At 56.3% G+C, this 26,442-nt stretch overlaps 1 protein-coding gene across 8 annotated transcripts in view; it reads left to right on the top strand.

Annotated features, from left to right (window-relative positions):
- Positions 1–236: 236 nt before the first annotated feature.
- The window catches only part of LOC122674463 (kielin cysteine rich BMP regulator), a 29,340-nt gene continuing 3,134 nt past the window's right edge, over positions 237–26,442 (top strand). For 3 of the 8 annotated variants that reach the window (XM_043872806.1, XM_043872811.1, XM_043872812.1), the window contains exons 1-34: positions 237–591; positions 3,641–3,807; positions 4,163–4,517; positions 4,598–4,674; positions 5,273–5,348; positions 7,083–7,150; positions 7,350–7,446; positions 7,598–7,680; positions 7,886–7,979; positions 8,823–8,911; positions 12,643–12,736; positions 12,852–12,931; positions 13,008–13,101; positions 13,429–13,514; positions 13,589–13,745; positions 13,925–14,077; positions 14,168–14,271; positions 14,349–14,442; positions 15,439–15,612; positions 15,732–15,814; positions 15,970–16,063; positions 16,152–16,340; positions 16,684–16,854; positions 17,570–17,746; positions 18,393–18,478; positions 19,062–19,155; positions 21,147–21,320; positions 21,587–21,669; positions 22,265–22,385; positions 24,759–24,838; positions 25,035–25,134; positions 25,617–25,705; positions 26,013–26,115; positions 26,211–26,353. In XM_043872806.1, coding sequence (XP_043728741.1) covers positions 249–591; positions 3,641–3,807; positions 4,163–4,517; positions 4,598–4,674; positions 5,273–5,348; positions 7,083–7,150; positions 7,350–7,446; positions 7,598–7,680; positions 7,886–7,979; positions 8,823–8,911; positions 12,643–12,736; positions 12,852–12,931; positions 13,008–13,101; positions 13,429–13,514; positions 13,589–13,745; positions 13,925–14,077; positions 14,168–14,271; positions 14,349–14,442; positions 15,439–15,612; positions 15,732–15,814; positions 15,970–16,063; positions 16,152–16,340; positions 16,684–16,854; positions 17,570–17,746; positions 18,393–18,478; positions 19,062–19,155; positions 21,147–21,320; positions 21,587–21,669; positions 22,265–22,385; positions 24,759–24,838; positions 25,035–25,134; positions 25,617–25,705; positions 26,013–26,115; positions 26,211–26,353 — 4,272 coding nt within the window. In that variant the 5' untranslated portion in view covers positions 237–248. Of the gene's footprint in view, positions 592–3,640; positions 3,808–4,162; positions 4,518–4,597; positions 4,675–5,272; positions 5,349–7,082; positions 7,151–7,349; positions 7,447–7,597; positions 7,681–7,885; positions 7,980–8,822; positions 8,912–12,642; positions 12,737–12,851; positions 12,932–13,007; positions 13,102–13,428; positions 13,515–13,588; positions 13,746–13,924; positions 14,078–14,167; positions 14,272–14,348; positions 14,443–15,438; positions 15,613–15,731; positions 15,815–15,969; positions 16,064–16,151; positions 16,341–16,683; positions 16,855–17,569; positions 17,747–18,392; positions 18,479–18,703; positions 18,813–18,924; positions 18,993–19,061; positions 19,156–21,146; positions 21,321–21,586; positions 21,670–22,264; positions 22,386–24,758; positions 24,839–25,034; positions 25,135–25,616; positions 25,706–26,012; positions 26,116–26,210; positions 26,354–26,442 lie in introns of all 8 variants that reach the window. The other 5 variants (XM_043872813.1, XM_043872808.1, XM_043872807.1 and 2 more) reach the window with 5 other exon arrangements.

Below are 26,442 nucleotides of genomic sequence, written 5' to 3'. Positions count from 1 at the left end.
AAGTAGATATTATGACCAGTTTACAAATAGGGAAACTGAGGCACGAATTTAGAGGCCTAGGGGCACGTGGAATTGGCTGAGTCGGGATTTGAACCCAGCTCAATTTGCTTCTCCTATGCACAGGTGAAGAAGGGAACGCCAGGTGGCAGAGTGACCCAAGGGGCAGGGAGACCAGCGGTCCCAGAGGCCGAGAGTGAAGAATTTGTGCGTTTTTTTTTTTTTTTTTTTAGGGCTGGCTCCTGGACCCTATGCAGGAGAAGTCGCCCCCACTTGCTTCCAGCTTCTGGCCCCCCCAGGCACTCTCCTGCACCTCTGAGCCAGGGCTGGGGTCAGGATGGGGCCTGGGGGCCCTGGGTGGAGGTGCCAGCAGGGAGGCAGGCACCACAGGCCCGGATGACAGACACCAGAAGCCCTCCCTGAACAAAGGCTGGGTGGGAGGCGGCCTGGTGTGTCCCCACCCCCCCTCCCAGTGCGTGCTGAGCCAAGACCACAGTCAGCAAGGCGGGCCGAGCATGGCCAGGGCCGCGGCCGTCCTGCTGTCCCTCATTCTGCAGCTCACGAGCCGGACACTGGCCCCGGGGACCAGCAGAGGTAAGTTGGGGTGCTGAGGGTTTGGGGGCAGCCAGGTGGGACCTTACCTCTGGCTCAGCCCAGTCTGAGAGAACAGCTGGGCCCGGAGGAGGACTGCCTCCTGGGGCCCTGCCTTGGGGTGAGTTTGCCTCTCCCGCCAGCCTGAGTCCTCCCCGTCGGTGGAGGAGCCAGAGTGGTGGCGGCAGGACCGAGGCTATGGCATGGGTTTCTGGGGTCCCGGAGCAGGAGGGGGCTTCCTGCTCTGGCCTCGGGAGGAATTCCTGCAGGCAGCGGTGGGGGAGAGGCTGCCCTGGAATCTGGGAGTCTGAAGTTAATTATTTGTCTTGAGAACAGGAAAAAAAAGAAGGTCTGCCATGGGAACTGGCTTTGAGTGTCTGTGTCTGGCTTTCCTCCAGAAGGACCGGCAGGAATAGAGGGGTCAGTGTGAGGATTGTGTTGGGTGGGGGGGGTGGGGAAGGGAGGGGAGCTGAGGACAGTTCCATTGTGAGCAATCAGGCTTTGCACAACAACTAGGAGCTCTTCTCTGCAGGTCTCTCCAAGTGAAGGACTGGCCGGATCTTCCCTGAGAGTCCCAGAGGACCCCAAGTTCTCCCGACCCCCTGATTGTGTTTGCTTAAGCAGGCCTGGGGGCAGGCAGTGGCCTGAAAGGAGAAATCATGGGGCATGGGGTGCAGAGCTGGGGTGGAGGGTATAAGATGCCGGGACCCCACACTTGGCCACCCTTCATGGGGCTGGGGAGGGAGCTAGGTACCACACCAGGACAGGGAGTCCTTCCAAGTGACGACACCCTGCCCAAGGTGTGGGTGTCGGCGGGTAGGAGAGTGGGCTGAAAAGATGACGGCACTTGGGAAAGGTCACATTTGGACTTGCTGCTCGGCACCTTCAGATGTGGGATTTAAAGCAACTGTGCCAGGAGGAGAGGAGCAGCTGGAGGCAGGGAGACTTCAGCCTCCAGAGTGGAGACAGAGGGGAGAGGAGTGGAGCTGGGGAGATGGGGTGGGGGGATAACTGGCTGAGACCAGAGACTGATGGGGTTTGGGAGGGGTACCAAGAGGGCAGCTGAGCCCCAGATTTCTAGGTAGGTGGGGGTGGCATCCAGCTTCCCAGGTGGCGCTCATGGTAAAGAACCTGCCTGCCAATGCAGGAGACCTAAGAGATGCAGGTTCAATCCCTGGGTCGGGAAGATCTCCTGGAGGAAGAAATGGCAACCCACTCCAGTGTTCTTGCCTGGAGAATCCCATGGACAGAGGAACCTGGTGGGCCACAATCCATGGGGTCACAAAGTCGGGCACGACCAAAGCAACTTAGCACATACCACAAGGGTGGCTTTAACCAAGCTAAGGAACTCAGGACAAAGTAGGTTTGGACAAAAGGAGGCAATTTAGGTTTTGGACTAGAATATCCAACCCACTTTGGTGGAGGCAGTCAGGGGGCTGGGGGGTGAGTGACATTGTGCCCTTGCTTCACTGGACTAGTGTTCACCAGAAACCCTTTCAGCCGCCCAGGCCAGCCTCACTAATGAGATGCCTCTGCGGAAGGACTCTTCCCTCTCCCTCCTCCCCTTCCTCCTCCTCACCCCCCTCCTGCTCCAGACCCTCTGCTGCCCTGCTCACCTCACCCAGAGGAGGGATGATGTTTGGGAACCAAGCCTGGAGTCAGACGATCCCCATCCGCATGGTCTTTATTTTCCTGATTGCGGAATAGAGATCAAAGTGAGGCGAAAGTGGCCTTCCCCAGCCTCTCCTAGGACCCAGTGTCATCTAGAACACAGGACAGGCTGTCTTCATTCCGATGGAGCCTTGAAAGCTAGTAGGGGCCCTGCCAGCCCTTCCCCAAACCCTTCAAGAAATGCAGCTACATCCTGCTTTCTGGAGCCCATCCTGCCCAGTGTGGGCCGCCAGGCCGCTCTGCCACAGGCCTGGAAAAGAGTGGCAAGGCAGCACGGGGAAGAGATGCCCATCACTGTGCCCAGAAGTGGTGTCCTTTCTGAAGGTGAAACCGAGCAGATGGAGGTGGGGTTTGCTCACAGACCCCAGGTGCCTGAAAGCAGGCCCATCTTTCACTGATCTGTCTCCCTCTCCTGCTGACTGTTCTGACTTGTGGGCCCTCCCAGCATGACATGTCAGTTCCCTAAGCCACTCCTGGCCAAGACTCTGGTCTGAATGAGGCTTGATGACCCTGGCACGTCCCCCGTCGTTGGGGACCCCTGCAGAGTCAGAGCAGGCTACAGGGAAACCTGGTCTATATCCTCCCCCAGGCTCCCAGTGAGCTGGGATCCCTGGGGCTTATACCTACCTGAGGTTCTTATTACTGTTGTTCAGTCAGTAAGTTGTGTCTGACTCTTTGATACCCCATGGACTGCAGTACACCAGGCTTCCCTGTCCTTCACTATCTCCCAGAATTTGCTCAAACTCATGTCCATTGAGTCGGTGATGCCATCCAACCATCTCATGCTCTGCCACCCTCTTCTCCTTTTGCTTTCAATCTTTCCCAGCATCAGTGTCTTTTCCAATGAGTCGGCTCTTCTCATCAGGTGGCCAAATTATTGGAACTTCAGCTTCAGCATCAGTTTTTCCAGTGAATATTCAGGGTTGATTTCCTTTAGGATTGACTGTTTTGATCTCCTTGCTGTCCAAGGGACTCTCAAGAGTTTTCCCAGCCTCACATTTCGAAAACATGGATTTTTCAGTGCTCAGCCTTCTTTATTGTCCAGCTCTCACATCCATACACAGCTACTGGAAAAACCATAACTTTGGCTATACAGGCTATTTTTTAGCAAAGTGATGCCTTTGTTTTTAATACGCTGTCTAGGTTTGTCATAGCTTTACTTGGGAAAACTGGTCTGGGTCACTTTTGTCCACCCAGGGCACCCTCCTCCTCCTCCCATGCTTTCACTCCAGCCCCTCACAGACCATCTCTCCTTCCCAGGACGGTGGGTTTGGCAGGTGGACAAGGGTGGGGTATAGGACGGATATCATTGGGAAGACAAACCCAGGAAGCCTTGCTAGCCCCTCACCCATAGGCCCTCCCTGGATTCTTGTGCCTTCAGGTGGGGCCATCTCCAGGGATCCCCTTGGCCTTGCTGACGTCCAGGACTACCAGTCAGAGGGGCCAACCCACTCGTCAGCCCCTGCTGGGGCCCCCGAGGAACGGTGGCGCCCCCTGGAGGAGCGGCTGGAAAGGCTGGAGGCTGAGGTCACGGAGCTCAGAGAACAGGTACCATTGAAGGCGGTGGGTGTGCAAGGGGCAGGGCAGGCCTGGTGTAGTGGGAAGAAAGGAGGGAAGGGGAGCCTGTGGGACCCAGAAATGGAGTTTTGTTTTAAATAAACATAGAAAGGCTCTTATCTGAACAGTTAACATCGGTTCTTTCTTACAAGAGAAGGACCTCCAGGTATTTGTCAACCAGATTTTCATGTTCTTTCACTTATTTGGTGAACATTACGGAGTACCTACTTCATATAAGACACCGTCGGGGAAGATTTTGGATGGATAAAGGTCTTTAACTGTTGGGTAATGGGGACTGGGCACCCTTTTGTCTAAAGAAGAGGACTGGGGGCCCATGCTTCTCCAGGAGCCCATCCAGACCCCAGGCCATGAGAACTGGCGCTGTCTGAGCGGGATGCTGCCCGGAGGTGGGCCCATCTCTGCTCTTCCTTCTCCTCCTGCCCTGGCTTTCATACCCTGCGGGAGACAGTGGGGGAGGCTGAACCAGTGCCTCCTACCCCCCCTTCCCCAGAACAAGGAACTGCAGGGCAGGGTGACGCAGCTGGAGTCCTGTGAGTGCCACCCGGCTTCCCCCCAGTGTTGGGGCTTGGGCCGGGCCTGGCCCGAGGGGGCTCGCTGGGAGCCCGATGCCTGCACAGCCTGTGTCTGCCAGGACGGGGCTGCAAACTGTGTTCCCAAGCCCGGCCCGCCCCACTGCCACGGTGAGTGCCATCCGCCTGCCCGTGGACACCACCCTGGGGCCTGGAGATGGCCCTGAGTGAGAACACCATGTCCTCCCTAGGCTGCAGCCACAATGGTCAGGCCTATGGCAATGGGGAGACCTTCACCCCAGATGCCTGCACCACCTGCCGCTGCCTGGTGAGTTCTCGTGGACCCCCGGGATACCCCACCCCTGTCCCCCTCACCTCACCTGCCTGTCGCTGCAGCTGTTGTGCAGAATGTTTAGAAGAGGGTGTCTACCTGCCCTCCCCCCAAGCCTTGCTTCTGGCAGCCTTCAGTTGATTTGGAATTGTGCTTTCTGGAGCTCAACCCCCACAACACACATAGAGGGGTTCCTGTCCTCCTGTACCCGCTCTTCACCTGTGCACCCTCAGTGTCCCCCACTCATGCGTCTGTCCCTGTCATCTACCTGCCTCTTCTCCCTCACTTGGCTCCACCTTCCTCCAGCCTTCCCTTCTTCACCCCTCCATTGAGGAAGCTCTCGGTTCCCTTCCCAGGATCTCCCCACTCTGGAGATGTGGCTGGCTCTTGAAAGCACTGGTTTCCGAGGGTTGAGAGTGGCAGGAGATGATGGGGCAGGGCGGGGAAGGACGTCCCTTTTCTGCCCTTGGGCCAAAGGTAGCCTGCAGACTCTGAGCCCGCTCAGCCTCTTGCTCCTCCAGTGGGTCCCAGCTTAGGGGGAGGTTTCGGTTCTGGAGGACCACCTTTCAGAGTTCCATCACCTGCTTCCCCACAGGACGGTGCTGTAACTTGCACCCAGAAGCCATGCCCGAGAGGACCCTGCCCAGAGCCGGGAGCATGCTGCCCACACTGTGAGCCTGCTTAGCTTCCTGTCCGCCCCAGCCCCACCTTCCACACTGGTTCCAGGGCCCCCAAGCCTGGCCTGCCCCCCGCCATGTGCCCAGAGGGTGCCCTCCCACTTGCTCCAGTTTAGGGAGTTTGGAAGCAAAGTGCAAGTCAGCAAATGCTGCCTCTGGCCTGGGACTGAACCAAAGGCTCGACATGATCTTCTCCCTTCCCTCCAGGAGCTTCTAATCTAGTGAGAAGATAAATTTATATAGCTAGTGTAATACAAGACTTAAGAGCCAGTGAACAGATTAAGAGGAAGCAGAGAAAGGTAGTAAGCGGCTGGTTGCCAGAGGAGAAGGCAGGAAAGCAGGGAGGGCTCTATGGACAATGGGTCATCCAAGCTGGGTCTTCAAGGGAGAGTGGGGTTTCCTTAGAAAGAGGGTCCTCTGTGCACCAGAATGCGGAGACGTGTGTCACAGCAAATCAGCCTGGGAAAGCCAGTGGGAACAGGCTGCTACAAGCCTTGCAGTTTGGACTTTCTTCTGTGGACAATGGGAGCCGTTGAAGGCTGCAGAGCTGGCGTGTGGCATGTTCCAAGAGGCATTTTTGGAATATTCATCTGGTATGGGCTAGATGCAGGAAGACCAGGTAGGGGGTTACGGTATGCCCAGTGGTGTGGGCATGGAACCAGAGATGACAGTGGGCTGCAGAAGGAGGGTTGTTTCTAAGGAACATGGTTGTATCCCATGGAACAGTGGACTTTGAGCTTAGGAGACAAGGAAGGCCGTGGGCCAGTCACGCGAAGAGAGCTGGGCAGAAGTGGAGGCAGTGACTGCTGGGAAGTGTTACTAGCTCATAGGAAGATAAGGTTTCCAGGTTCAGCAAATAAAAACAGGATGCCCTGTTATATTTGAATTTTAGATAAATAATACATATTTTTTTAAGTATGTCTGGTGCAATATTTGAGGTATACTTATACTAAAAAAATTATGTGTTGTTCATCTGAAATCCCCATTTAACTGGGTGTCCTATGTTTTATCTGACAACCATACCGCAGGAAGAATGGTAGCTGGTAGTTTGAAAGGTGGGACAGGGGCCCAGGCACTGGTTGAGGTCTGGCAATGTAGCCTGAGAGTCTTGGCCAAGATGAGATGAGGAGTAATGTCCTTGGAGTCACTGGATCTCAGTGAAAAGGGACACACAGACAGACACACACACATGCGTGCGCACATACACACACATAACTTGTAAGTTAAATGGTGCCTCGGGGCCATTGCCAGCCCATATGATGTCTTAGAGAGTTGACTCATTCATTTGAAAAGACCCTGATGCTGGGAACGATTGAAGGCAGAAGGAGAAGGGGACGACAAGAGGATGAGATGGTTGGATGGCATCACTGACTCAATGGACATGAGTTTGAGTAAACTCCGGGAGTTGGTGATGGACAGGGAGGCCTGGTGTGCTGCAGTCCATGGGGTTGCAAAGAGTCGGACACAACTGAGCGACTGAACCGAACTGAACTGATGATGTCTTTGGTGAAATTAAAAAAAAAAGTCACTCTTCCCTCACTGCTTCCGTGTGTAAAATCATGGACCTACTGATACTAGAGTCAGACACTACACTGCCATCTGCTGAAATGTTGTAGTAAATATACAAATCTGATTCTCACCTGAACAGTGCCCCTTTGATGTGGTGTCCTTGTCTTTTGCCCCAATTCTCTGGGTCCTTTACTTGGGGGCCTGGCCCTGGTTTTGCAGGCTGCTCTGGAGGCCACAGGGATGGGGAAACGTGGCAATTGGAGCGCTGTGTTATCTGCACCTGCCAGGTAAGGGAATCAGTGCCTGGCCCCAGCTACCACTTACATCCTTGCTGTCCAGCATACCCCAGGCCTGGCAGTGCCAAGCCTGATCTGGGGGCCAGGCAGGGCTGCTGCTGCCACCCTGGCACTGAGCCCTGGAGCTGTCTAGGACTCCACTCGGCTAGGGCAGTGGAGAAGGAAGGAGGGCTCAGAGTCTGTCCTGCAGGCAGGGACAGTGCGGTGCCAGGGGCCCTCATGCTCAGAGCTGAACTGCCTGGAGAGCTACACCCCACCTGGGGAGTGCTGCCCTGTCTGCCGGCCAGGTGACCTGCCCCTCTCCTGCCCACCCCGCCCCACACCCCAGCCTCAGCCCCAGAGGGTTCCGTACCTACTTGGGGTCATGCCTTCCCCTGGGTGATGGCCACCCAGCTTGCTCTCTGCTGACTGGCCTGTCTTTCTGGCAACCCTCCCCAGGCTGTGAGTATGAGGGGCAGCTTTACGAGGAAGGGGCCAATTTCCTGTCCAGCTCCAACCCTTGTCTCCAGTGCTCCTGCCTGGTGAGTCCCCCGCACCTTTGCCTAGGCCCTGCTCCTCCTGGGATGCCCGCGCCTGCCCCGGCCCGCACCTGCCACTCTTCAGCCCCTCACATACCTCCCGAGGCCTGGTGTCAGAGAGATCCTCCCTCCAGCCCCGCCCCTGTGGCCCAGCCTGCTCTCTCTGGGAGCCAGAGCCAGAGGCAGCACAGCTGTGGGTGTGTTACAGAGGAGCCTGGTTCGCTGCGTGCCCATGAAGTGTCCGCCCATCCCCTGCCCCAAGCCGGTCCTGAGGCCTGGGCACTGCTGCCCGACCTGCCAAGGTGAGAGCCCCTGCCCCTTCCCTGGTGGAGCTCCATGCCTGTCAGGGGCTGTTAGGCCGTTTTGTCAACCGAGAGCCCACTCTGCAGACCCCTGACCTGGGGGTTCCGTCAGCGGGGGAGCCGTGCCTGACCACACCTGGTCCAAGGTCTGCCCTTGACACTAGTGCTTGTGTGCCTCCGAGGGAGTTACTCCGTGCCTCAGTCCCCCTTTTATAAGAGGGGGATAATGATACTGTATACCTCAATGAACATTGACTATTACCTGCTTTGTGCAAAAACACCCGGTGGACCCTCGAGGCAGACCACTAGAAGGCGACACTGAGTCACAAGCCAGGATTATTGCAAAAGTGGGATTAGATTACAGATGCTACGGAAACTCAGAGGAAGGAGACCTAGTGGAGACCTAGTCCAACCTGGGCACAGAAGGGAGGGCGTCCTGGGGGTGGTGGGTCCTAACTGAACCTCAGGGCTAAAGAGCAGTTCTCTAGGTGAAGGGCAGAGGGCATGCCAGGAAGAGAGGGCAGTTTGGGACCGACCCTCCATGTGAGGTGGGCGTGTGTTGGTTGGGAAGGTGCAGGCTGGTGGGCGTGGCTTACACTGAGAGGTGGGGAGGGGCCAGAGGCAGGTGGGCGTGGCCATGCTGGCCCTGGAAGACCTGGAAAGTCAGGTTAAGGAGCTTGGGCTTGACCCTGCCTGGGGTGCTGGGGAGCTGGGGCGAGGGGTCCAGGCAGAGGCAGGCTCTGGTGGGGTTTAGGCTCTGAAGAGGACCCTCAGAGAGCAAGTGGAGGAGGGAGGGTCTGGCTGAAATTTCCACCAGGCCTCCTCTCTGCCTGTCTCCCCTAGCTCAAGGCTGCACAGAAGATGGTTCTCACTGGGAGCATGGCCAAGAGTGGACCACCCCTGGGGACCCCTGCCGGATCTGCCAGTGCCTGGTGAGTCCCCATGCTGCTCCTGTGTTGCCCCCACCACTCCCCGACCCCAGGTCACCCAGATTCATCCCTTCACTCCACTGAACACACCCCAGAAGGCACCATGAGGGAAAAGAGATGGAAGAGACCTAATTCTGGAGGCCTGAGGGTGGGGAAGGGGTCGCTCCCCGTATGTCCAGTTCCAAGCACAGTAGGTGGGCGGCATGTTTGTGAACCCAAACCAAGGCACTTCAGGTTACAGGAGGAGTGAGGCTGGGCAGGCAGGATGTGACGAGGGCACTAGCTCCAGGGAGGGAGAAACACAGGTCACCTGAGACGTCCGGAGCTCTGCTATCTGAGCAGGAGCCACTCCATGTGGACACTGAGCCTCTGAAATGTGACCGTCCTGTTTGAAACATGCTCTAAGGGTAGACTATGCACTGGATTTCAAAGATGTATTACGAGAGGAAGGAACATAAAATGTCTTATTAACACTTCACGTTAATTACATGTTGAAATAACTTTTTGGATATATTGGTTTGAGAGGAATATAATGTTAACATTTAGTTCCATCTGATTCTTTTTCTTTTTGAATTTTGACTACCAGGGAATTTTAAATGACATATGTGGTTTGTGTTATATTTCTATTGGGCAGCTCAGATCTAGAAAAACTTTGGGGTGGGGTGGTATTTACTTAGATCTGAATCAGTGAGTAAGATTTGAGCAGGGAGGAATGGGAGGACACTCCAGGTGTTATAGACTGACTATCTGTGTGCCCCCTTAAATTCATATGTTGAAATTCTAACCCCTAAATGATTGTATTAGGAGGTGGGGCCTTTGGGCGGTGATTAGGTCTAGAGGGTAGAGCCCTCATGAATGGGATTTTGTAGTTGTTCAGTTGTTCAGTCGTGTCTGACTCTCTGCGACCCCATAGACCGCAGCACACCAGGCTTCCCTGTCCATCATCATATCCCAGAGCTTGCTCTAACTCATGTCCATCGAGTCGATGACGCCATCCAACCATTTTGTCCTCTGTCATCCCCTTCTTCTCCTGTCTTCAATCTTTCCCAACATCAGGGTCTTTTCTAAAGAGTCGGCTCTTCACATCAGGTGGCCAAAGTACTGGAGCTTCAGCTTCAGCATCAGTCCTTCCAATGAATATTCAGGACTGATTTTCTTTAGGATGGACTGGTTTGATCTCCTTGCAGTCCAAGGGACTCTCAAGAGTCTTCTCCAACACCACAGCTCAAAAGCATCAATTCTTTGGCGTTCAGCCTTCTTTATGGTCCAACTCTCACATTCATACATGACTACTGGAAAAACCATAGCTTTGACTAGACGGACTTTTGTTGGCAAAGTAATGAATGGGATTAGTGCCTTAATAAAAAAAAAAAAGACCCAAGAGGGATTTCCCTGGTGGTCCTGTGGTTGAGACTCCACACTTCCACTGCACGGGGCACAGGTTTGATCCCTGGTTGGGGAACTAAGATTGTGTGCGCCATGGAGCACAGCAAGTGCAGCCAAAAATTAAAAAAAAAAAGACCCCGGAGAGCTCTCTTGCCCCTTTCACCTTGTGGGGGACACAAGCAAGAAGACAGCCCTCTATGAAGCAGGACTGGGAATATGCCCTGGAGGAGGGCGTGGCAACCCACTCCAGTATTCTTGCCTGGAGAAGCCCATGGACAGAGGAGCGTGATAAAAGCTACAGTCCGTAGCATCTCTAAGAGTTGTACATGACTGAAGCGACTTAGCAGGCACTCATGCTTGAAGCAGGAAGTCCTCTCACCAGACACTGGAACTCCTAGCACCTTTATTTTTAACTCCCTGGCCTCCCAAACAGTGAGAACTAAAATTTTTGTTGTTTATAAGCCACCCAGACTACAGGATTTTTATTACAGTAGCATGAATGGACTAAGACACCAGACATAGGGAAGAGGTAGGGCAAAGCCTGGGGGAGAAAGGCAGGGACACGAAGGCCTAATGTCCAGGCGGGGTGCACGCCAAGGAGGGCTATGATTCAGAGGGCTGAAGCCAGAGCCACAGAGCTTCCTGACAGCTCACCAAGGACGAAGGACTCCACTGTGAAGGCCAGAGTGCACCCACCCCTTGTTACCGTGTGCTTCCCCTCTCTGTTCACACTGACACCCCACATCCCCACCCCACCTGTGAGAGAGTCACTGGCTGCCCAGGTAGCAAGCCCAGGTATAGATGTGAACTCCAGGGACTGGGTCTGTCTGGGAAAGACTATGGGGAGTCGTAGCAGCTAAGAGTTTATTAAGTGTCAGCTTCCAGAGGTGGATGCCACACCACACATCTATCTTATCCCCATTCAAGGATATGAGGCAGGACTATTATTGTCTCTTTAAAAAAATTTTTTATTTTATTAATAAAAAGTTCCTCATTGGAGCTAATTGCTTTACAACGTTGTGTTGGTTTCTGTCGTACGACAAAGTGAATCAGCTATCAGTTCAGTCACTCAGTCGTGTCCAACTCTTTGCGACCCCATGGACTACAGCACACTAGGCTTTCCTGTCCATCACCAACTCCCGGAGCTTACTCATGTCCATCAAGTCGGTCATGCCATCCAAAATCTCATCCTCTGTCATCCTCTTCTCCTCCTGCCTTCAATCTTTTCCAGCATCAGGGTCTTTTCCAATTAGTCAGTACTTCCCATCAGGTGGCCAAAGTATTGGAGGTTCAGCTTCAGCATCACTCCTTCCAATGAATATTCAGGACTGATTTCCTTTAGGGTGGACTGGATGGATCTCCTTGCAGTCCAAGGGGCTCTCAAGAGTCTTTTCCAACACCACAGTTCAAAAGCATTGATTCTTCAGGGCTCAACTTTCTTTATGGTCCAACTCTCACATCCATACATGACCACTGGAAAAACCATAGCTTTGACTAGACTAGAATCAGTTATACGTATACACATATCGCCTCCCTCTTGAGCCTCTTTCCCACCCCTCAGCCCCACCCCACACCTCTAGGTCATCACAGAGCACCAAGCTGAGCTCCCTGCACTATTGCAGCAGCTTCCCACCAGCTAGCTATTTACACGTGGTAGTGTTTGCATCTCAGTGCTACTCTCCCAGCTCATGCCGTCCTCCCCTCCCCCGCCCCGTGCTGTAGGTCCATTCTCTACGTCTGCGTCTCTATTCCTGCAGATAGGATCATTCTCTGTTTTTCCAGATGAGTAAACGGAGTTACAGATAACTTTAGGTGACACACCAGGTTATCCATCCGTATTTGTTTTTAGGGCTGCGGTAACAAAGTGCCACAAACAGAATAGCTTTAACAACAGAAATTGGTCCTCTCATGGTTCTGGAGGCAGAAGTCCAAGATCGAGGTGCTGGCAGGGTTGGTTCTGACTGAGAACTGTCAGGGAGACTGTTCCAGGCCCCTCTCCAGCTCTGGTGGCCGGCTGGCAATCCTTGGCATCCTGTGGCTTCTGTCTTCGTCTCTACATGCTGTTCTCCCTGTGTGTGTCTGTGTCCAAATTTCCCCTTTTTAAGAGAACACCAGTCATTGGATCAGGGGCCACCCCCTTCCAGTCTCACCTCATCTTATGTGATTACATCTGCTACGACTCTATTTCCAAATAACATCACATTCTGAGGGGGTTAGGACTGCAACAGAAGAATATGAAGGGGGACACAATTTGCTCATAACAACATCTGGTAAATGGATAGCTGGGACTCGAAGGCTGTTTCTGCTACCTGTCTGCGCTCTGATGGCCCCTTCCTCTGCCCCCACAGGAGGGCCACATCCAGTGCCGCCAGCGAGAATGTGCCAGTCTCTGCCCATACCCTGCCCGGCCCCTCCCGGGCACCTGCTGCCCTGTGTGTGATGGTGAGTCAGCAGGTGGTAGGGGGATCAGAAAGCGGATCATGGGCTTCCTGAGAAGACCAGGACACTGACTGGCATGCGGCCCTGAGGAGGGTCTGAGGCACCGTCTTCCCAACAGGCTGTTTCCTAAACGGGCGGGACTACCGCAGTGGGGAGCCCGTGGGCTCTGGGGACCCCTGCTCGCACTGCCATTGTGCCGTGAGTGTGGCTACCCAGCAGGGAGGGCCTGGCGTCTGGGCCTGCCTCTTGCATGCTGACCAGGCCCTGTTGGCAGAACGGGAGTGTCCAGTGTGAGCCTCCGCCCTGCCCACCCACGCCCTGCAGACACCCAGGCAGGACCCCGGGGGAGTGCTGCCCTGTCTGTGACAGTGAGTGAGGGCTCCAGTCACCAGGGGGAGGGCTAGCCGCTGCCCCAGGAGAGGCTCTGGGTCTGGAGGTGGGGGTGGTTGCCTCCACTGAACCTACAGAAGCCCCCGTGAACCAACCTAAGCTCTGTCACCACGGGTGAGGGACAAGCTCTCCCCTCGCCTCATGGCATGTTGGGCACCTGGGGGCCGGCGGAGGCTGGCAGGCAGGGCTTCCTGGAGAACACGTGTGACTGTCCTTATCAGATGCGGGGTGGAGGCCTCGGGTGTGGTGAGGCTTCCCCATCAGCCCCCAGCCCTGTCCCCCTGCCCCTCTGTCATCCTGTCCAGGCTGTGAGTACCAGGGGCACCAGTATCGGAACCAGGAGACCTTCCAGCTCCAAGAGAGTGGCCGCTGTGTCCGCTGCGCCTGCCAGGTAGGCAGTCCTGCTGTCTCACATCCCAGGTCTGTCTTGTCCCCTGAGGGCCTCTCACCCAGCCTCCCTCCTAGGCTGGCGAGGTCTCCTGCGAGGAGCGCGAGTGCCCAGGCACGCCTTGCACCCTGCCTGACTCTGGCCCCCGGCTCTGCTCAGGTGTGTGTGCTGGGGGATGGGGGCGGACAACCATGAAAGGGTGCTGCTTGCAGTGGCCAGGAGTGTTCCTTCACAGTAGGTGGGGGGCGCATCCCTAAGTCCACCAGCCCTTCCAGAGTGGGTTCAGAGGCTGCTGTGGGGATGGCGAAGCTCGGGTCCTGGGAAGGGTCCTGGGTGGTCTGGGAAGGACAGGGATGGATGGAGGTGCCTGGGTTGCCATGGTGACAGCCATTCCCCACCTCACACCGCTGTAGTCTGCGTGCTTGATGGAGAGGAGTTTGCTGAGGGTGTCCAGTGGGAGCCTGATGGCCAGCCCTGCACGACCTGCTCCTGTCAAGCTGGGGTGCCTGTGTGTGGGACTTTGCTCTGCTCCCCAGCCCCCTGCCAGCACCCCACCCAGCCCCCGGGTGAGTGCCCTGCCCCGAGCTAGCTTTCTCCCCCGTGCCTTGACCAGTTCACCTTGATGGGTAGGACTCTGACCCACCTGCCCTGCCCAGGTGCCTGCTGCCCCAGCTGTGAGGGCTGCACTTACCACGGCCAAGTGTACACCAACGGGCAGAACTTCACAGACGCAGACCCTTGCCGCACCTGCCGCTGCGAGGTACCTCCCCAGGCTTGCCGCTGCCCGGCTCAGCCCCTCCCGGGACCCACCACCATTGCCCTCTCACCTGCTCCCAGGATGGGACCGTGACGTGCTCCTTGGTCAACTGCCCTCCCACAACCTGTGCCAGGCCTCAGAGTGGACCCGGCCAGTGCTGCCCCACGTGCCCAGGTATGTACTTACTGCTCCTGTGTGGCTCGGGAGGCCCTTAACTCTAACACTCCATGGCCCCTGGGGCCCTTAGTGAAAGTGAAAGTCGCTCAGTCATGTCCAACTCTTTGCTACTCCATGGACTCTACAGTCCATGGAATTCCCCAGGCCAGAATACTGGAGTGGATAGCCTTTCCCTTCTCCAGGAGATCTTCCCAACCCAAGGATTGAACCCAGGTCTCCAGTACTGCAGACAGATTCTTTACCAGCTAAGCCGCAAGGGAAGCCCAAGAATACTGGAGTGGGTAACCTATCCCTTCTCTAGGGGATCTTCCCAACCCAGAAATCAAACCAGGGTCTCCTGCATTGCAGGCAGATTCTTTACCAACTGAGCTATCAGGGAAGTCCCCCCTGGGGCCTAACCCTAACTTTAAACAGCAATGGCCTTCTGAATTGTTTTCAGTCTGACATAGCTTGGAACTCTCTGGAACTCAGAGGGTGTGGGTGGGAGACACGGTAGACATCTGTTTGTCTCTTCGTGTTACTATACCCACCCTTCTCTCCCATCTTATTCTTCCTCTTCCACTGCCCACACACCTGGATCCCCCCGTGTATCTACCTGTACAAGACTGATTCAGATGACAAGTGTTCAAGTTTTCTATACCTTAGGCTGGGAGCTGGGATGTGATGTGCCCTGATCCCTGCCCACATGGAGAGTGTGTAGGGTGAGAATCACAAATACAGGCAGGCATGTGCACAAGCCCTTCAGCTCTTCACCCTCAGAGGCACACACATCTGCCTGCAGGTAAAGAGACTACACACATACACACAAAGGTGTGTGCTCAGAGAGATACCCTTGCGTATGTACACAGCCGCTCCTCCTCCTCTCCCTCCATGCGGACAGCTTCCAAGTGGCACTTCCACAGTGGCTCTGGACTCAAGGCGGGAGGGGCTGTCGGCCTGCTCCTTGCACTGTCTCTGTGCCCCCATCCTGCCCACCCCCACCCCACTGTGCAGACTGCGTCCTGGAGAAACAGGTGTTTGTGAATGGTGAGCGCTTCTCACACCCCCAAGACCCGTGCCAGGAATGCCAGTGCCAGGAAGGCCATGCCCACTGCCAACACCGGGTCTGCCCCCGGACCGCCTGTGCCCACCCGCTGCCTGGTGTCTGTTGCCAGAACAACTGCAATGGTGAGGCAAGCAGGATGGGGGGTGGTCTCCGTGACGGCTTGGCCTTTAGGGCTGGGGAAGGCCGCGTGCCCTGGAGGGAGAAAGGCCTCTCCTGGGCCTCTAGCTGCCCTCTCCTCCAGGTTGTGCCTTTGGAGGGAAAGAGTACCCCAACGGGGCCGACTTCCCCCACCCTTCTGACCCCTGCCGGCTGTGTCACTGTCTGGTGAGTCTGGTGTGGATGGGAGGAGTCCAGGGAGGGAGGGCGGGGCTTGGGGAGACCAGGAGAGGTCAGCCGAGGTCAGCCAAGGTCAGGGTGGGAAGGCGTGGGGTCTCCTCCACCTCCTATGACTAACTTGCCCTGGCCTGGTCCATCTGCAGGGAGGCAATGTGCAGTGCCTGGCGCGCCGCTGCCCGCCCCTGTCCTGCCCAGAGCCGGTCCTGCTGCCTGGAGAGTGCTGCCCACAGTGCCCAGGTAGGAGCTGCGCCCCTCGCCACCTCTCCAGGGTGGATCCCCTCCACAGCCTGTCCCCAGCCCCGCTGATGGAGGCTCTCCCCTGCAGCCTCCCCCTCGGGCTGCCCTCGGCCGGGGGGCTTGGTCCCCGCCCGCCACCAGGAGCACTTCTCCCCGCCCGACGACCCCTGCCGCCACTGCCTCTGCCTGGACGGCTTGGTGTCCTGCCAGCGACTGCCCTGCCCACCCACGCCCTGCACCCACCCGCGCCAGGGGCCCTGCTGCCGCTCCTGTGATGGTAATGCCCTGGCTGTCCCCCTCCCTACCCTGTCCCCCCTTCTTCTAACTCCACCCCCCTTCTTGGTGCCCCTCTTCCTCCACACCCCTCTTTGTCTCCAGGAGGGCGCCACCTCCTCTCCCCACTTCCTCCTGGCCCGCCCCTCCCATGTCGGGGTTCTCACTAAGAAAGTGGGGAAACAGTGCCCACCTGATCCACAGGGCCTGGGAGGTAATGCTCCTCGTACTCAGCAGGATGGAGGGTGGTCTCCGGGATGGCTTGGCCTTTAGGGCTGGGAGGGCAGCATGCCCTGGTAAGGCGCCTGGTACTCCACGAGCCCCCAGCCCCTCGCCTGCGCCCCTAGGCTGCCTGTACCAGGGGAAGGAGTTCGCCAGTGGGGAGCGCTTCCCTTCGCCCACTGCCGGCTGTCACGTCTGCCTCTGCTGGGAGGGCAGCGTCAGCTGTGAGCCCAGGGCTTGTGCACCTGCACAGTGCCCCTTCCCTGCCCAGGATGACTGCTGCCCTGCCTGTGACGGTGAGGGGCAGGGACTGGGGGCGGGCTGGGAGGGCTGGGTCAAAGTCTTCTCGACTGCCAGCGTGCGCGCCAAGTCGCTTCACTCGTGTCCGACTCTTTGTGACCCCATGGATTGTAGCCTGCCAGGCTCCTCCGTCCATGGGATTTTCCAGGCAAGGATACTGGAGTGGGTTGCTATTTCCTTCTCCAGGGAATCTTCCCAACCCAGAGGTCAAACCCAGGTCTCCTGCATTGCAGGCAGATTCTTTACCATCTGGGCCACGAGGGAAGCCCCTTTACTGCCCTCCGTTCAGTCACTCAGTCATATCCAACTCTTTGTGACCCCATGGACTGCAGCACACCAGACTTGCCTGTCCGTCACCAACTCCCAGAGCTTTCTCAAACTCATGTCCATCGAGTCGGTGATGTCATCCAATTTATTGCCCTAGTGTGGGTCAAATATATTTATTATTATAAGAAAAAAAGCCCTGGGCTAAATTCTAGGTGGATTTTCCCTATAGACTGGACAGGGGGCTTCTTTGCAGATCAAAGGGGAGAAAGTCTGTCCTTTGGCCAGTTCATCCATCCCACTGTGGCTCCCTACTGCCGGCACTGAGCCCTGCCCTTTGCCTCCAGGTCTTTGAGCCCTTGAGCTCAGGCCAGGTCCAAGCTTAGATGACCAGTCTCCTATCTGATTTCCGCTCCTCCACCTTGGCCTCCCTGTCCTCTCTTGAAGGCTGTGAGTATCTGGGGGAGTCCTACCTGAGCAGCCAGGAGTTCCCAGATCCCCACGAGCCCTGCAACCTGTGTACCTGCCTTGGAGGCTTCGTGACCTGCAGCCGCCGGCCCTGTGAGCCCCTGGGCTGCAGCCACCCGCTCACCCAAGCTGGGCACTGCTGCCCGACCTGCCAGGGTAGACCTGCCCTCCCACTGCCCCTGTCAGTGGGTCTGGTCACTGTCACCCTCCCCTGAGACGGCCTCATGGCAAGCCCACACCCGAGATTCTCCTCTGGTTTCTCACCCCATACTCGGCCTCCTCTGGGTCTCTGCTGGCACCTCACACTGCCTGTTGAACTCACCAAATAAGCAGAAGGTCTGTCTGGCCAGATCTTCGCATCCTTCGGTTGTCTCCCTGCCTTCCTCAAACACGTCACGAGGTTCAAAGCCGTTCAGTGACTCCCACGGCCCTTGAGTCGCCTAACACGCCCAGCACCTTCCTTCCCTCCTGGCTTCCTTCGTCCACCCTCCCGAGCCCAGCCCACCTCTCACCTTCATTTTCAGGTGCCCCTCCCTCACATCCTCCTCCCACCCTGGTCTGTGGTCTGTGATCTCACCCTTAGTCCCCCCCTGCTTCACGCACACAAGTCTCTCCACCGTGGTCTGGCCGAAGCCTTTCCTCCCATCCCTCCTCTTCCCAGCCACTCACCTCTCCCTTTCTGACTGTAAGCTAAGCTTTGGTAGAGGACCCCAGGCCCGGTGTGTGTGTGTGCATGTGTGGGTGGGTGAGTGGAGGGCTCCACTGACTGCAGCCCCTTCCACTGCATTCCCGTTTCTGCCAGGATGCCTCTATCATGGGGTCACTGCTGCCCCTGGAGAGACCCTTCCTGACCCACTAGACCCCACCTGCTCGCTCTGCACCTGCCAGGTGAGGTGGCCCTCTGGGGGCTTGGGAACCCTTCATCCCTTGATCCTCCTTTCTGGCCAGAAAAAAGGTTGTTCCTCCTCCCGGGCTACACTCTGCCTGTGACATCCACTGGGGCCAGGACTGGGTTCAGGTCTCCCAGGGCCAGGGGTGGGGGTCAGTACGGGTACCCCCACGGGGGGCCGTGTGCAGCCCTGTGTGATGACACAGGAGTCAGGACGTGGCCAGGCGGCCTCTCTCCCCCAGGAAGGTTCCGTGCACTGCTGGAAGAAGCCGTGTCCTCCGGCTCTCTGCCCTCGCCCCTCTGCAGGACGCTGCTTCTGCCCCACTTGCCACAGTGAGCGCACACGCCTGCCCCCGTGCTCCTCTCTGCCCCTCCTCCCTCCCTCTCTGCCAGGCCTGAGCTGGGACGGCCCCGCAGCCTCACCCAGGGACCGTGTAGCCCACAGGCTGCCCCTCTCCGGGCCAGGAGGAGTTTGAGGGGCCCTCAGGCAGCTGTGAGCGGTGTCGCTGTGAGGTGTGGCAGGGAGGTGGCCGAGGGGCTGGGGGCGGCGGGAGCAAGTCACTGAGCGTGCCTCTCCCGCAGGCCGGCCAGGTCAGCTGTGTGCGGCAGCCCTGCCCGCCCCTGTCCTGCCCGCTCCAGGTCACGGAGCAGGGGAGCTGCTGTCCTCGCTGCAGAGGTACGCCTGGTCGATGGGGAGCTGCCCCCTTGTGTCCGTCGCTGGGTCCCGTGTCCCTCCATCTGCCCCACCTCCCTCTCTCAGCTCTCCTCCAGCCTTCCCACCCCCCTGTCCACCCATCTGGCCTTCCCACACCTCAAGCCTTGAGCTCTCACCATGCCCACCTTCATCTCTTCCTTCCTGTTCCTGCCCCTGGCCTGCCCAGCCCATTTCTCCATCTAGACTCTTACTGGAATCTCCTCAAAGCTATCCTGTTCCTAACCACACACCATTCATACTGGTTCGGTTCAGTTCAGTTCAGTCGCTCAGTCATGTCCGACTCTTTGCGACCCCAGGGGCTGCAACACACCAGGCTTCCCTGTCCATCACCAACTCCCAGAGTTTACTCAGACTCATGTCCATCGAGTCGGTCATGCCGTCCAACCATCTCATCCTCTGTCGTCCCCTTCTCCTCCCGCCTTCAATCTCTCCCAACATCGGGGTCTTTTCCAATAAGTCAGTTCTTCCAATCAGGTGGCCAAAGTATTAGAGTTTCAGCTTCAGCATCAGTCCTTCCAATGAATATTCAGGATTGATTTCCAGGCTGTCACTGTTTCCATTGTTTCCCCATCTATTTGCCATGAAGTGATGGGACCAGATGCCATGATCTTAGTTTTCTGAATGCTGAGTTTTAAGCCAACTTTTTCACTCTCCTTTTTCACTTTCATCAAGAGGCTCTTTAGTTCTTCTTCACTTTCTGCCATAAGTGTGGGGTCATCTGCATATCTGAGGTTGTTGATATTTCTCCTAGTAATCTTGATTCCAGCTTGTGCTTCATCCAGTCCAGCATTTCTCATGATGTACTCTGCATATAAGTTAAATAAGCAGGGTGACAATATACAGCCTTGATGTACTCCTTTCCGATTTGGAACCAATCTGTTGTTCCATGTCCAGTTCTAACTGTTGTTTCTTGACCTGCATACAGATTTCTCAGGAGGCAGGTCAGGTGGTCTGGTATTCCCATCTCTTTAAGAATTTTCCATGGTTTGTTGTGATCCACACAGTCAAAAACTGTGGTTCATAATGGTAATTTTGATAGTTAACATTTATTGAGTATATACCATGTGCCGCACCCTGAGCTAGGCACTTTATACACACCATCTCATCAGGTAGGTATTATGATTAATTATTCCCATTTTACAGGTGAGAAAACTGAGGTACAGAGTTAACATAACTTACCTGTGGTCACTTAGCCAGTAGGTGGCAGAGTCAAGATCTGTATCTAGGCCACCTGGTTCTAGAATGGGGGTTCTTTTTTTAGCCTATGAAGAAGACCCTCACCCCATACACTGCCCCAAATGGTATAAGAACCATGAACATCTCCTTGCCCTGGGAGGTAGGCAGGACAGATGAAATCTCCATTTAATGGGTGAGGAAACTGAGGCTTGGAGAGATGGAGTTACCTTGGGCACATGGTTAGTGATGGAACCTTTCATTCATCCCGTGCATGCCTGCTAAGTTGCTTCAGTCGTGTCCAACTCTTTGTAACCCCATGGATTGTAGCCTGCGAGGCTCCTCTGTCCATGGGATTTTCCAGGCAAAGATACTGGAGTGGGTTGCCATTTCCTCCTCCAAGACATTGTCCAGACCCAGGGATCCAAGCCGTGTCTCTTGTGTCTCCGCACTGGCAAGCGGGTTCTTTACCACTAGCGTCACATGTATGCATTACCCTCCTGCCGCAGGCCGGGTGCTGCTGCTGGTGCTGGGCTGGGACGGATAGCGCCTGCTGCCTGGCTTAGGGTCTAGCAAACAGGCAGGAACAGGATTAGAACCTGGGCGTTCTGACCCGGACCCAGGGTCTTTCCCCTCCAGCACACACTCCTACTCCAGCCCTGAAGAAGCCCCTCCTGGTTACCCACATGCCCTACTGACTATGCAGGGTGGGGCAGACGGTCGGGGGCAGACATGCAGAACCCAGACTCAGAGCTCATCCCCTCCCACCGCGGACACAGGCTGCCTGCTCCATGGGGAGGAGCACCCCGAAGGCAGTAGCTGGAAGCCCCCCGACAGCCCCTGCTCCTCCTGCATGTGTCATGAGGGTGTCGTCACCTGTGCCCGCGTCCAGTGTTCCACCTCCTGCGCCCAGCCCCACCAGGGGCCCAGTGACTGCTGCCCTCGGTGCTCCGGTATGCCCTTGTTGCCTGGGGAGGGCTGAGGCCGGGGGTGGCAAGGAGGCAGAGCCAGTCAGCATCTCCCTGTCACTGCCCTGGGCTGGGTGGCCCCCGTTCTTATACACACTCCAGTCTCTGAGGTTGGGGGAGTCCAGGGGGCAGAGAACCCCACCCCTGGCATGGCGGCCAGTCTGAAAGTTCCCTGGTTTTGTTCTACTCTTACCCCACCCGACCTGTACCCCTCCCATCCCCCCACCTCCCAACCTTCACCCTCCAACAAGACTGTGAGCATGAGGGTCGGAAGTATGAGCCAGGAGAGAGCTTCCAGCCTGGTGCAGACCCCTGCGAAGTATGCGTCTGTGAGGTAGGGGAGGGCACTGTGGAGGGGCAGCCTGGACACTGTGGGAAGCAGGCACTGTGGGGTCAGGGACAAGAGTGTGTCCTTGTGGCCAGGGACAGAGGCAGGGGCTTGGGGTGAAGAGCCAACAGGGCCAGGAAGTCTGGGGTTGTGGGGCAGGCAGTGGGCAGGCCCATCTGGCTGGAGTGGAGGGTGGTGTGGGTAGAAATCTGGGGGGAGGCACCTGGAAAGTGGTCGGGGGCCCTATCGGGGAAAGTCTATTTGAAAGAACCATGAGCCAATGGAAGGGTTTTGAGCAGGCAAATGATGTCATGGATCGGGAGATTAGGCAGTGGGACTGGGTAGGGAAGATGCCCTGAGCTTGCAGAAGGCTCAAAGGTCACACAAAGGCTCACGCCCAACTGACTACAGGAGCAGGCACCCCATAGGTCATCTCTGAGGATTGGGTGGGGGGTGAGGGGCAAGTCTGGGGAGAGATTGAGTCTCTCTGCAGACCAGAGTCTAACCTGCACAAGGCAGACAGAGGTGCCTGGAATCCAGTGGAAAGGGGGCAGCTCTTGGCTTCCGTGGCCCGGATCCCACCCTCTGCTCTCTCGCTCAGCTGCAGCCTGAGGGGACACCCAGCCTGCACTGTCACCGGCGGCAGTGCCCCCGCCTGGTGGGCTGCCCCGCCGGCCAGCTCCTGACCCCTGGGCCCCAGCAGTGCTGCCCCACCTGTGCCGGTGAGTCCCCGGACTAGGGGGGCGGTCAAGAGGGCAGGGCTGCCACCCCTCAGAGTGACACCAGACGGGCCAGCCAGCTCTCCTCCACAGTCCCAGCCCCTTCCTGAGTCTAGTGGGTTGTTCTAGAAGCCCACACCCTAGCCAGTGAGACCTGTACAGCCCTAAGGGGAAACCAGGGAAACTAATTGTTGCCGGGAGAAATATCAATAACCTCAGATACACAGGTGACACCACCCTCATGGCAGAAAGCGAAGAAGAACTAAAGAGCCTCTTGATGAAAGTGAAAGAGGAGAGTGAAAAAGTTGGCTTAAAACTCAACATTCAAAAAACTAAGATCATGGCATCTGGTCCCATCACTTCATGGCATATAGATGGGAAAATAATGGAAACAGTGACAGACTTTATTTTCTTGGGTTCCAAAATCACTGCAGATGGTGACTGCAGCGATGAAATTAAAAGAAGCTTGCTCCTTGGAAGATAAGCTATGACCAACCTAGACAGCATATTAAAAAGCAGAGACATTACTTTGCCAACAAAGGTCCGTCTAGTCAAAGTTATGGTTTTTCCAGTGGTCATGTATGCATATGAGAGTTGGACTATAAAGAAAGCTGAGCGCCGAAGAATTGATGCTTTTGAACTGAGGTGTTGGAGAAGCCTCTTGAGAGTCCCTTGGACTGCAAAGAGATCCAACCAGTCCATCCTAAAGGAAATCAGTCCTGAATATTCATTGGAAGGACTGAATGAAGGAAGAAGCTGAAGCTGAAGCTCCAATACTTTGGCCAGCTGATGCGAAGAACTGACTCATTGGAAAAGACCCTGATGCTGGGAAAGATTGAAGGCGGGAGGATCAGGGGACGACAGAGGATGAGATGGTTGGATGGCATCACCGACTCGATGGACATGGATTTGGGTGGACTCCGGGATTTGGTGATGGACAGGCAGGCCTGGCGTGCTGCGGTTCATGGGGTCGCAAAGAATAGGATACGACTGAGTGGCTGAACTGAACTGAACTGAGCTGAGCTGAAGCCTGCTGCCTCTTGTCCAGCAGGTGGTGCTACAGGGTTGCAGGTGTGCGGGCTGCTGGCCTGTTGAGGGCAGGGATCTTAGGACCAGAGGGGTCCAGCTACAGAGGTGGGGAGAGCTATCCTTACCAACACCTGCTAGAATGTGCTGCAGGGGGAGAGAAAAATAGTAATACTTATTGAGCACCTACTGTATGCCACGTACTGCTGTTGTTGTTGTTCAGTCATTCAGTTGTGTCTGACTGTTTGCGACCCCGTGGACTGCAGCACGCCAGGCTTCCCTGTCCTTCACCATTTCCCGGAGCTTGCTCAGACTCATGCTCATTAAGTCAGTGATGCCAACCAACCATCTCGTTCTCTTTCGTCCCCTTCTCCTGCCTTCAATCTTTCCCGGCATCAGGGTCTTTATTAATGAGTTGGCTCTTCGCATCAGGTGGCCAAAGTATCGGAGGTTCAGTTTCAGCATCAGTCCTTCCAATGAATATTCAGGACTGATTTCCTTTAGGATGGACTGGTTGGATCTCTTTGCAGTCCAAGGGACTCTCAAGAGGCTTCTCCAACACCTCAGTTCAAAAGCATCAGCCTTTAAGGTGCTCAGCCTTCTTTATGGTCCAACTCTCATATCCATTCATGACTACTGGAAAAAACATAACTTTGACTAGATAGACCTTTGTTGGCAAAGTAATATCTCTGCTTTTTAATATGATGTCTAGGTTGGTCATAGCTTTTCTTCCAAGGAGCAAGCATCTTTTAATTTCGTCACTGCAGTCACAATCTGCAGTGATTTTGGAAACTAAGAAAATTTAAAGTCCATCATTGTTTCCATTCTTATTAAGCACCTACTATATGCCACACACTGTATGTGTTACTTTTAATAAACAGTTTTACATTTACTTCTCACAGTTACCCAGTGATGAGGAATTTTACAGATGAAGAAATTGAAGTTCAGAGAAATTGATTAATTTGCCAAAAATGGCACAGGCTCTGAGTGCTGGAGCCAGGATTGGAACTGGGGGGTACCTGGCTCATTGTGCTTCCTTCCAGACAAAATGAACAGAAGTGGGAGGGGCAGGCCAGGCAGCCTCATGGTCCTTAGCCACCTCAGGCTGAGGAAGCCACACCTTGTCCGTTTCCAGGGCCCCATCCTAGCAGAGTTCCTTGTCAAAAGTCCAAACTTTTCTTGGCTGAAACAAAAGGAAAAAGGATTTATCTTCCCTGGAGTCAAGGTGTCAGGGCTATAAGTATGTCCTGGGCTCAAGAAATCCCGGGACACAGTAAGTGGGTAGGCAGCCCACTGGGCTTTCGTCCCTGCTCCCCCAGCATCTCCCATACTGCATTCTTGTCTTCACAGAGGCGCTGAGTCACTGCACGGAGCACCTGCTGGGGTCTGAGCTGACCCCACCAGACCCCTGCTACACCTGCCGGTGCCAGGTGAGCCGTCTTGCCTTGAGGATTCCTCCAGCCCCCTCTTCTTCCTCCTCTGTAGCTGTGACTCCTCTGTTTAGCACCTCCAGGCTTCCCAATCGCCCCAACAACATTCGCCCACTTGTCCTGAATGTCACATTCCACCTAGGCCCTGTGCCTTCCCTGTGGTTTCTACCTGTGCTGTTCCCATGCCCTTCCATAGGACCTGACTTGGCTCTGCATTCACCGGGCCTGTCCTGAGCTCAGCTGTCCCCTGCCGGAACGCTACATACCCCCTGGGAGCTGCTGCCCCGTGTGCCAGGGTTCGTGCCGTTTTGTTCTGCATCCTCAGAACATGAGCCAGGAGGGAGACAGGAGGCGTGGCCTCTATGGGCCAAGTGGGCAACCTGGGGTGTGCACTCTGAATGCAGGCTTTGTTCTTTTATAGAAATAGAGGGCTGTTCATTAGTGGAGGGACCTGTGAGGTGGAGGGAGGCAGGGAATGGAGCCTGGATTCTCGAGGGCTGGTCAGAAAGGGCCAGCACTCTCAGAGTGCATCACACTGCTGAGCTGGCAGCCAGACCAGAGGAAAGTTCTGGCTCTTTCAGTTTCCGGGATGCTCTGGATATCCTGGGCGCTGGCGTAAGGTCTGCCATTTAGTCGGCCATGGTGCTGCTGGTTGAAGAAATTAACACCCTCAGGGTACTAATTAGATGGGGTGGGCACTGCCCTGCCCTGGGCCTTCAGGGTGAGCTCATGCAGCCAGAATGACAGTGCTTCCCCATCCCCATTTCTTTGTCCTCAGAATGTGTGGTGGAGGCTGAGGGCCGGACAGTGGCGGATGGAGAGAGCTGGCGGGACCCCAGCAATGCCTGTGTCACCTGCACCTGCCGTGTGAGCTGGGGAAGGGAGGGTGGGGGGTGGAGGACCTTACAGACGGATAAAGGGAAGGGCCTCAGGACACTGGACCAGGGAATATGGGGTCTTGGAGGTAATTAGAAAAAGGCAGCCCCTGTGGGTGAGAGGGCAGAGGTACCCCTGTGTGAGGGCAAGCAGCTGAAGGTGATTTCACCCCCTACTTGATCATAAAGTGGGTGCCCTTGTGGGAGAGGGGTTGCTTGCCCAGTCCCTGATGCAGAAGTGTGAGGCAGGGACTCCAAACCCTGCTGGAAGTCCCTAGAGCAATGCCGTCCGTCCTCAGCGGGGCCACGTGGAGTGCCGCCTGGAGGAGTGCCAGGCGCTCACCTGCCCGCGCGGCTGGGCGAAGGTGCGGGAGGCTGGCCGGTGCTGTGAGAGGTGCCAAGGTGCGGGCCAGGGCCATGGGGCTGGGGGTCGGGGCGCGGAGCGAGACCCAACGTGAGGGGCGGGCATCTGACTCTCCCTCTTCCCGTCCCCCCAGCCCCCGCCCCGTCGTGCGCGCACCAGGGCCGGCGGGTGGCCTCCGGGGAGCGCTGGGACGTGGACGCCTGCACCAACTGCTCCTGCGTGGCAGGCACCGTGCGCTGCCACAGCCAGCGCTGCGCGCCGCTCTCCTGTGGGCCCGTGAGTGCCAGGGCCTGGGGCGGTGGGATGGGTGGGCGCGTGGCACCGCCCACCTGGAGCACCGGGGAAGTAGGAGAGGGGCTCGCCCG

Source organism: Cervus elaphus, chromosome 18 (assembly GCF_910594005.1).
Source record: "Cervus elaphus chromosome 18, mCerEla1.1, whole genome shotgun sequence".
NCBI lineage: Eukaryota > Metazoa > Chordata > Mammalia > Artiodactyla > Cervidae > Cervus > Cervus elaphus.
The sequence above is the reverse complement of the archived record's forward strand: the minus strand, read 5'-3'. Positions and strand labels throughout refer to the sequence as shown.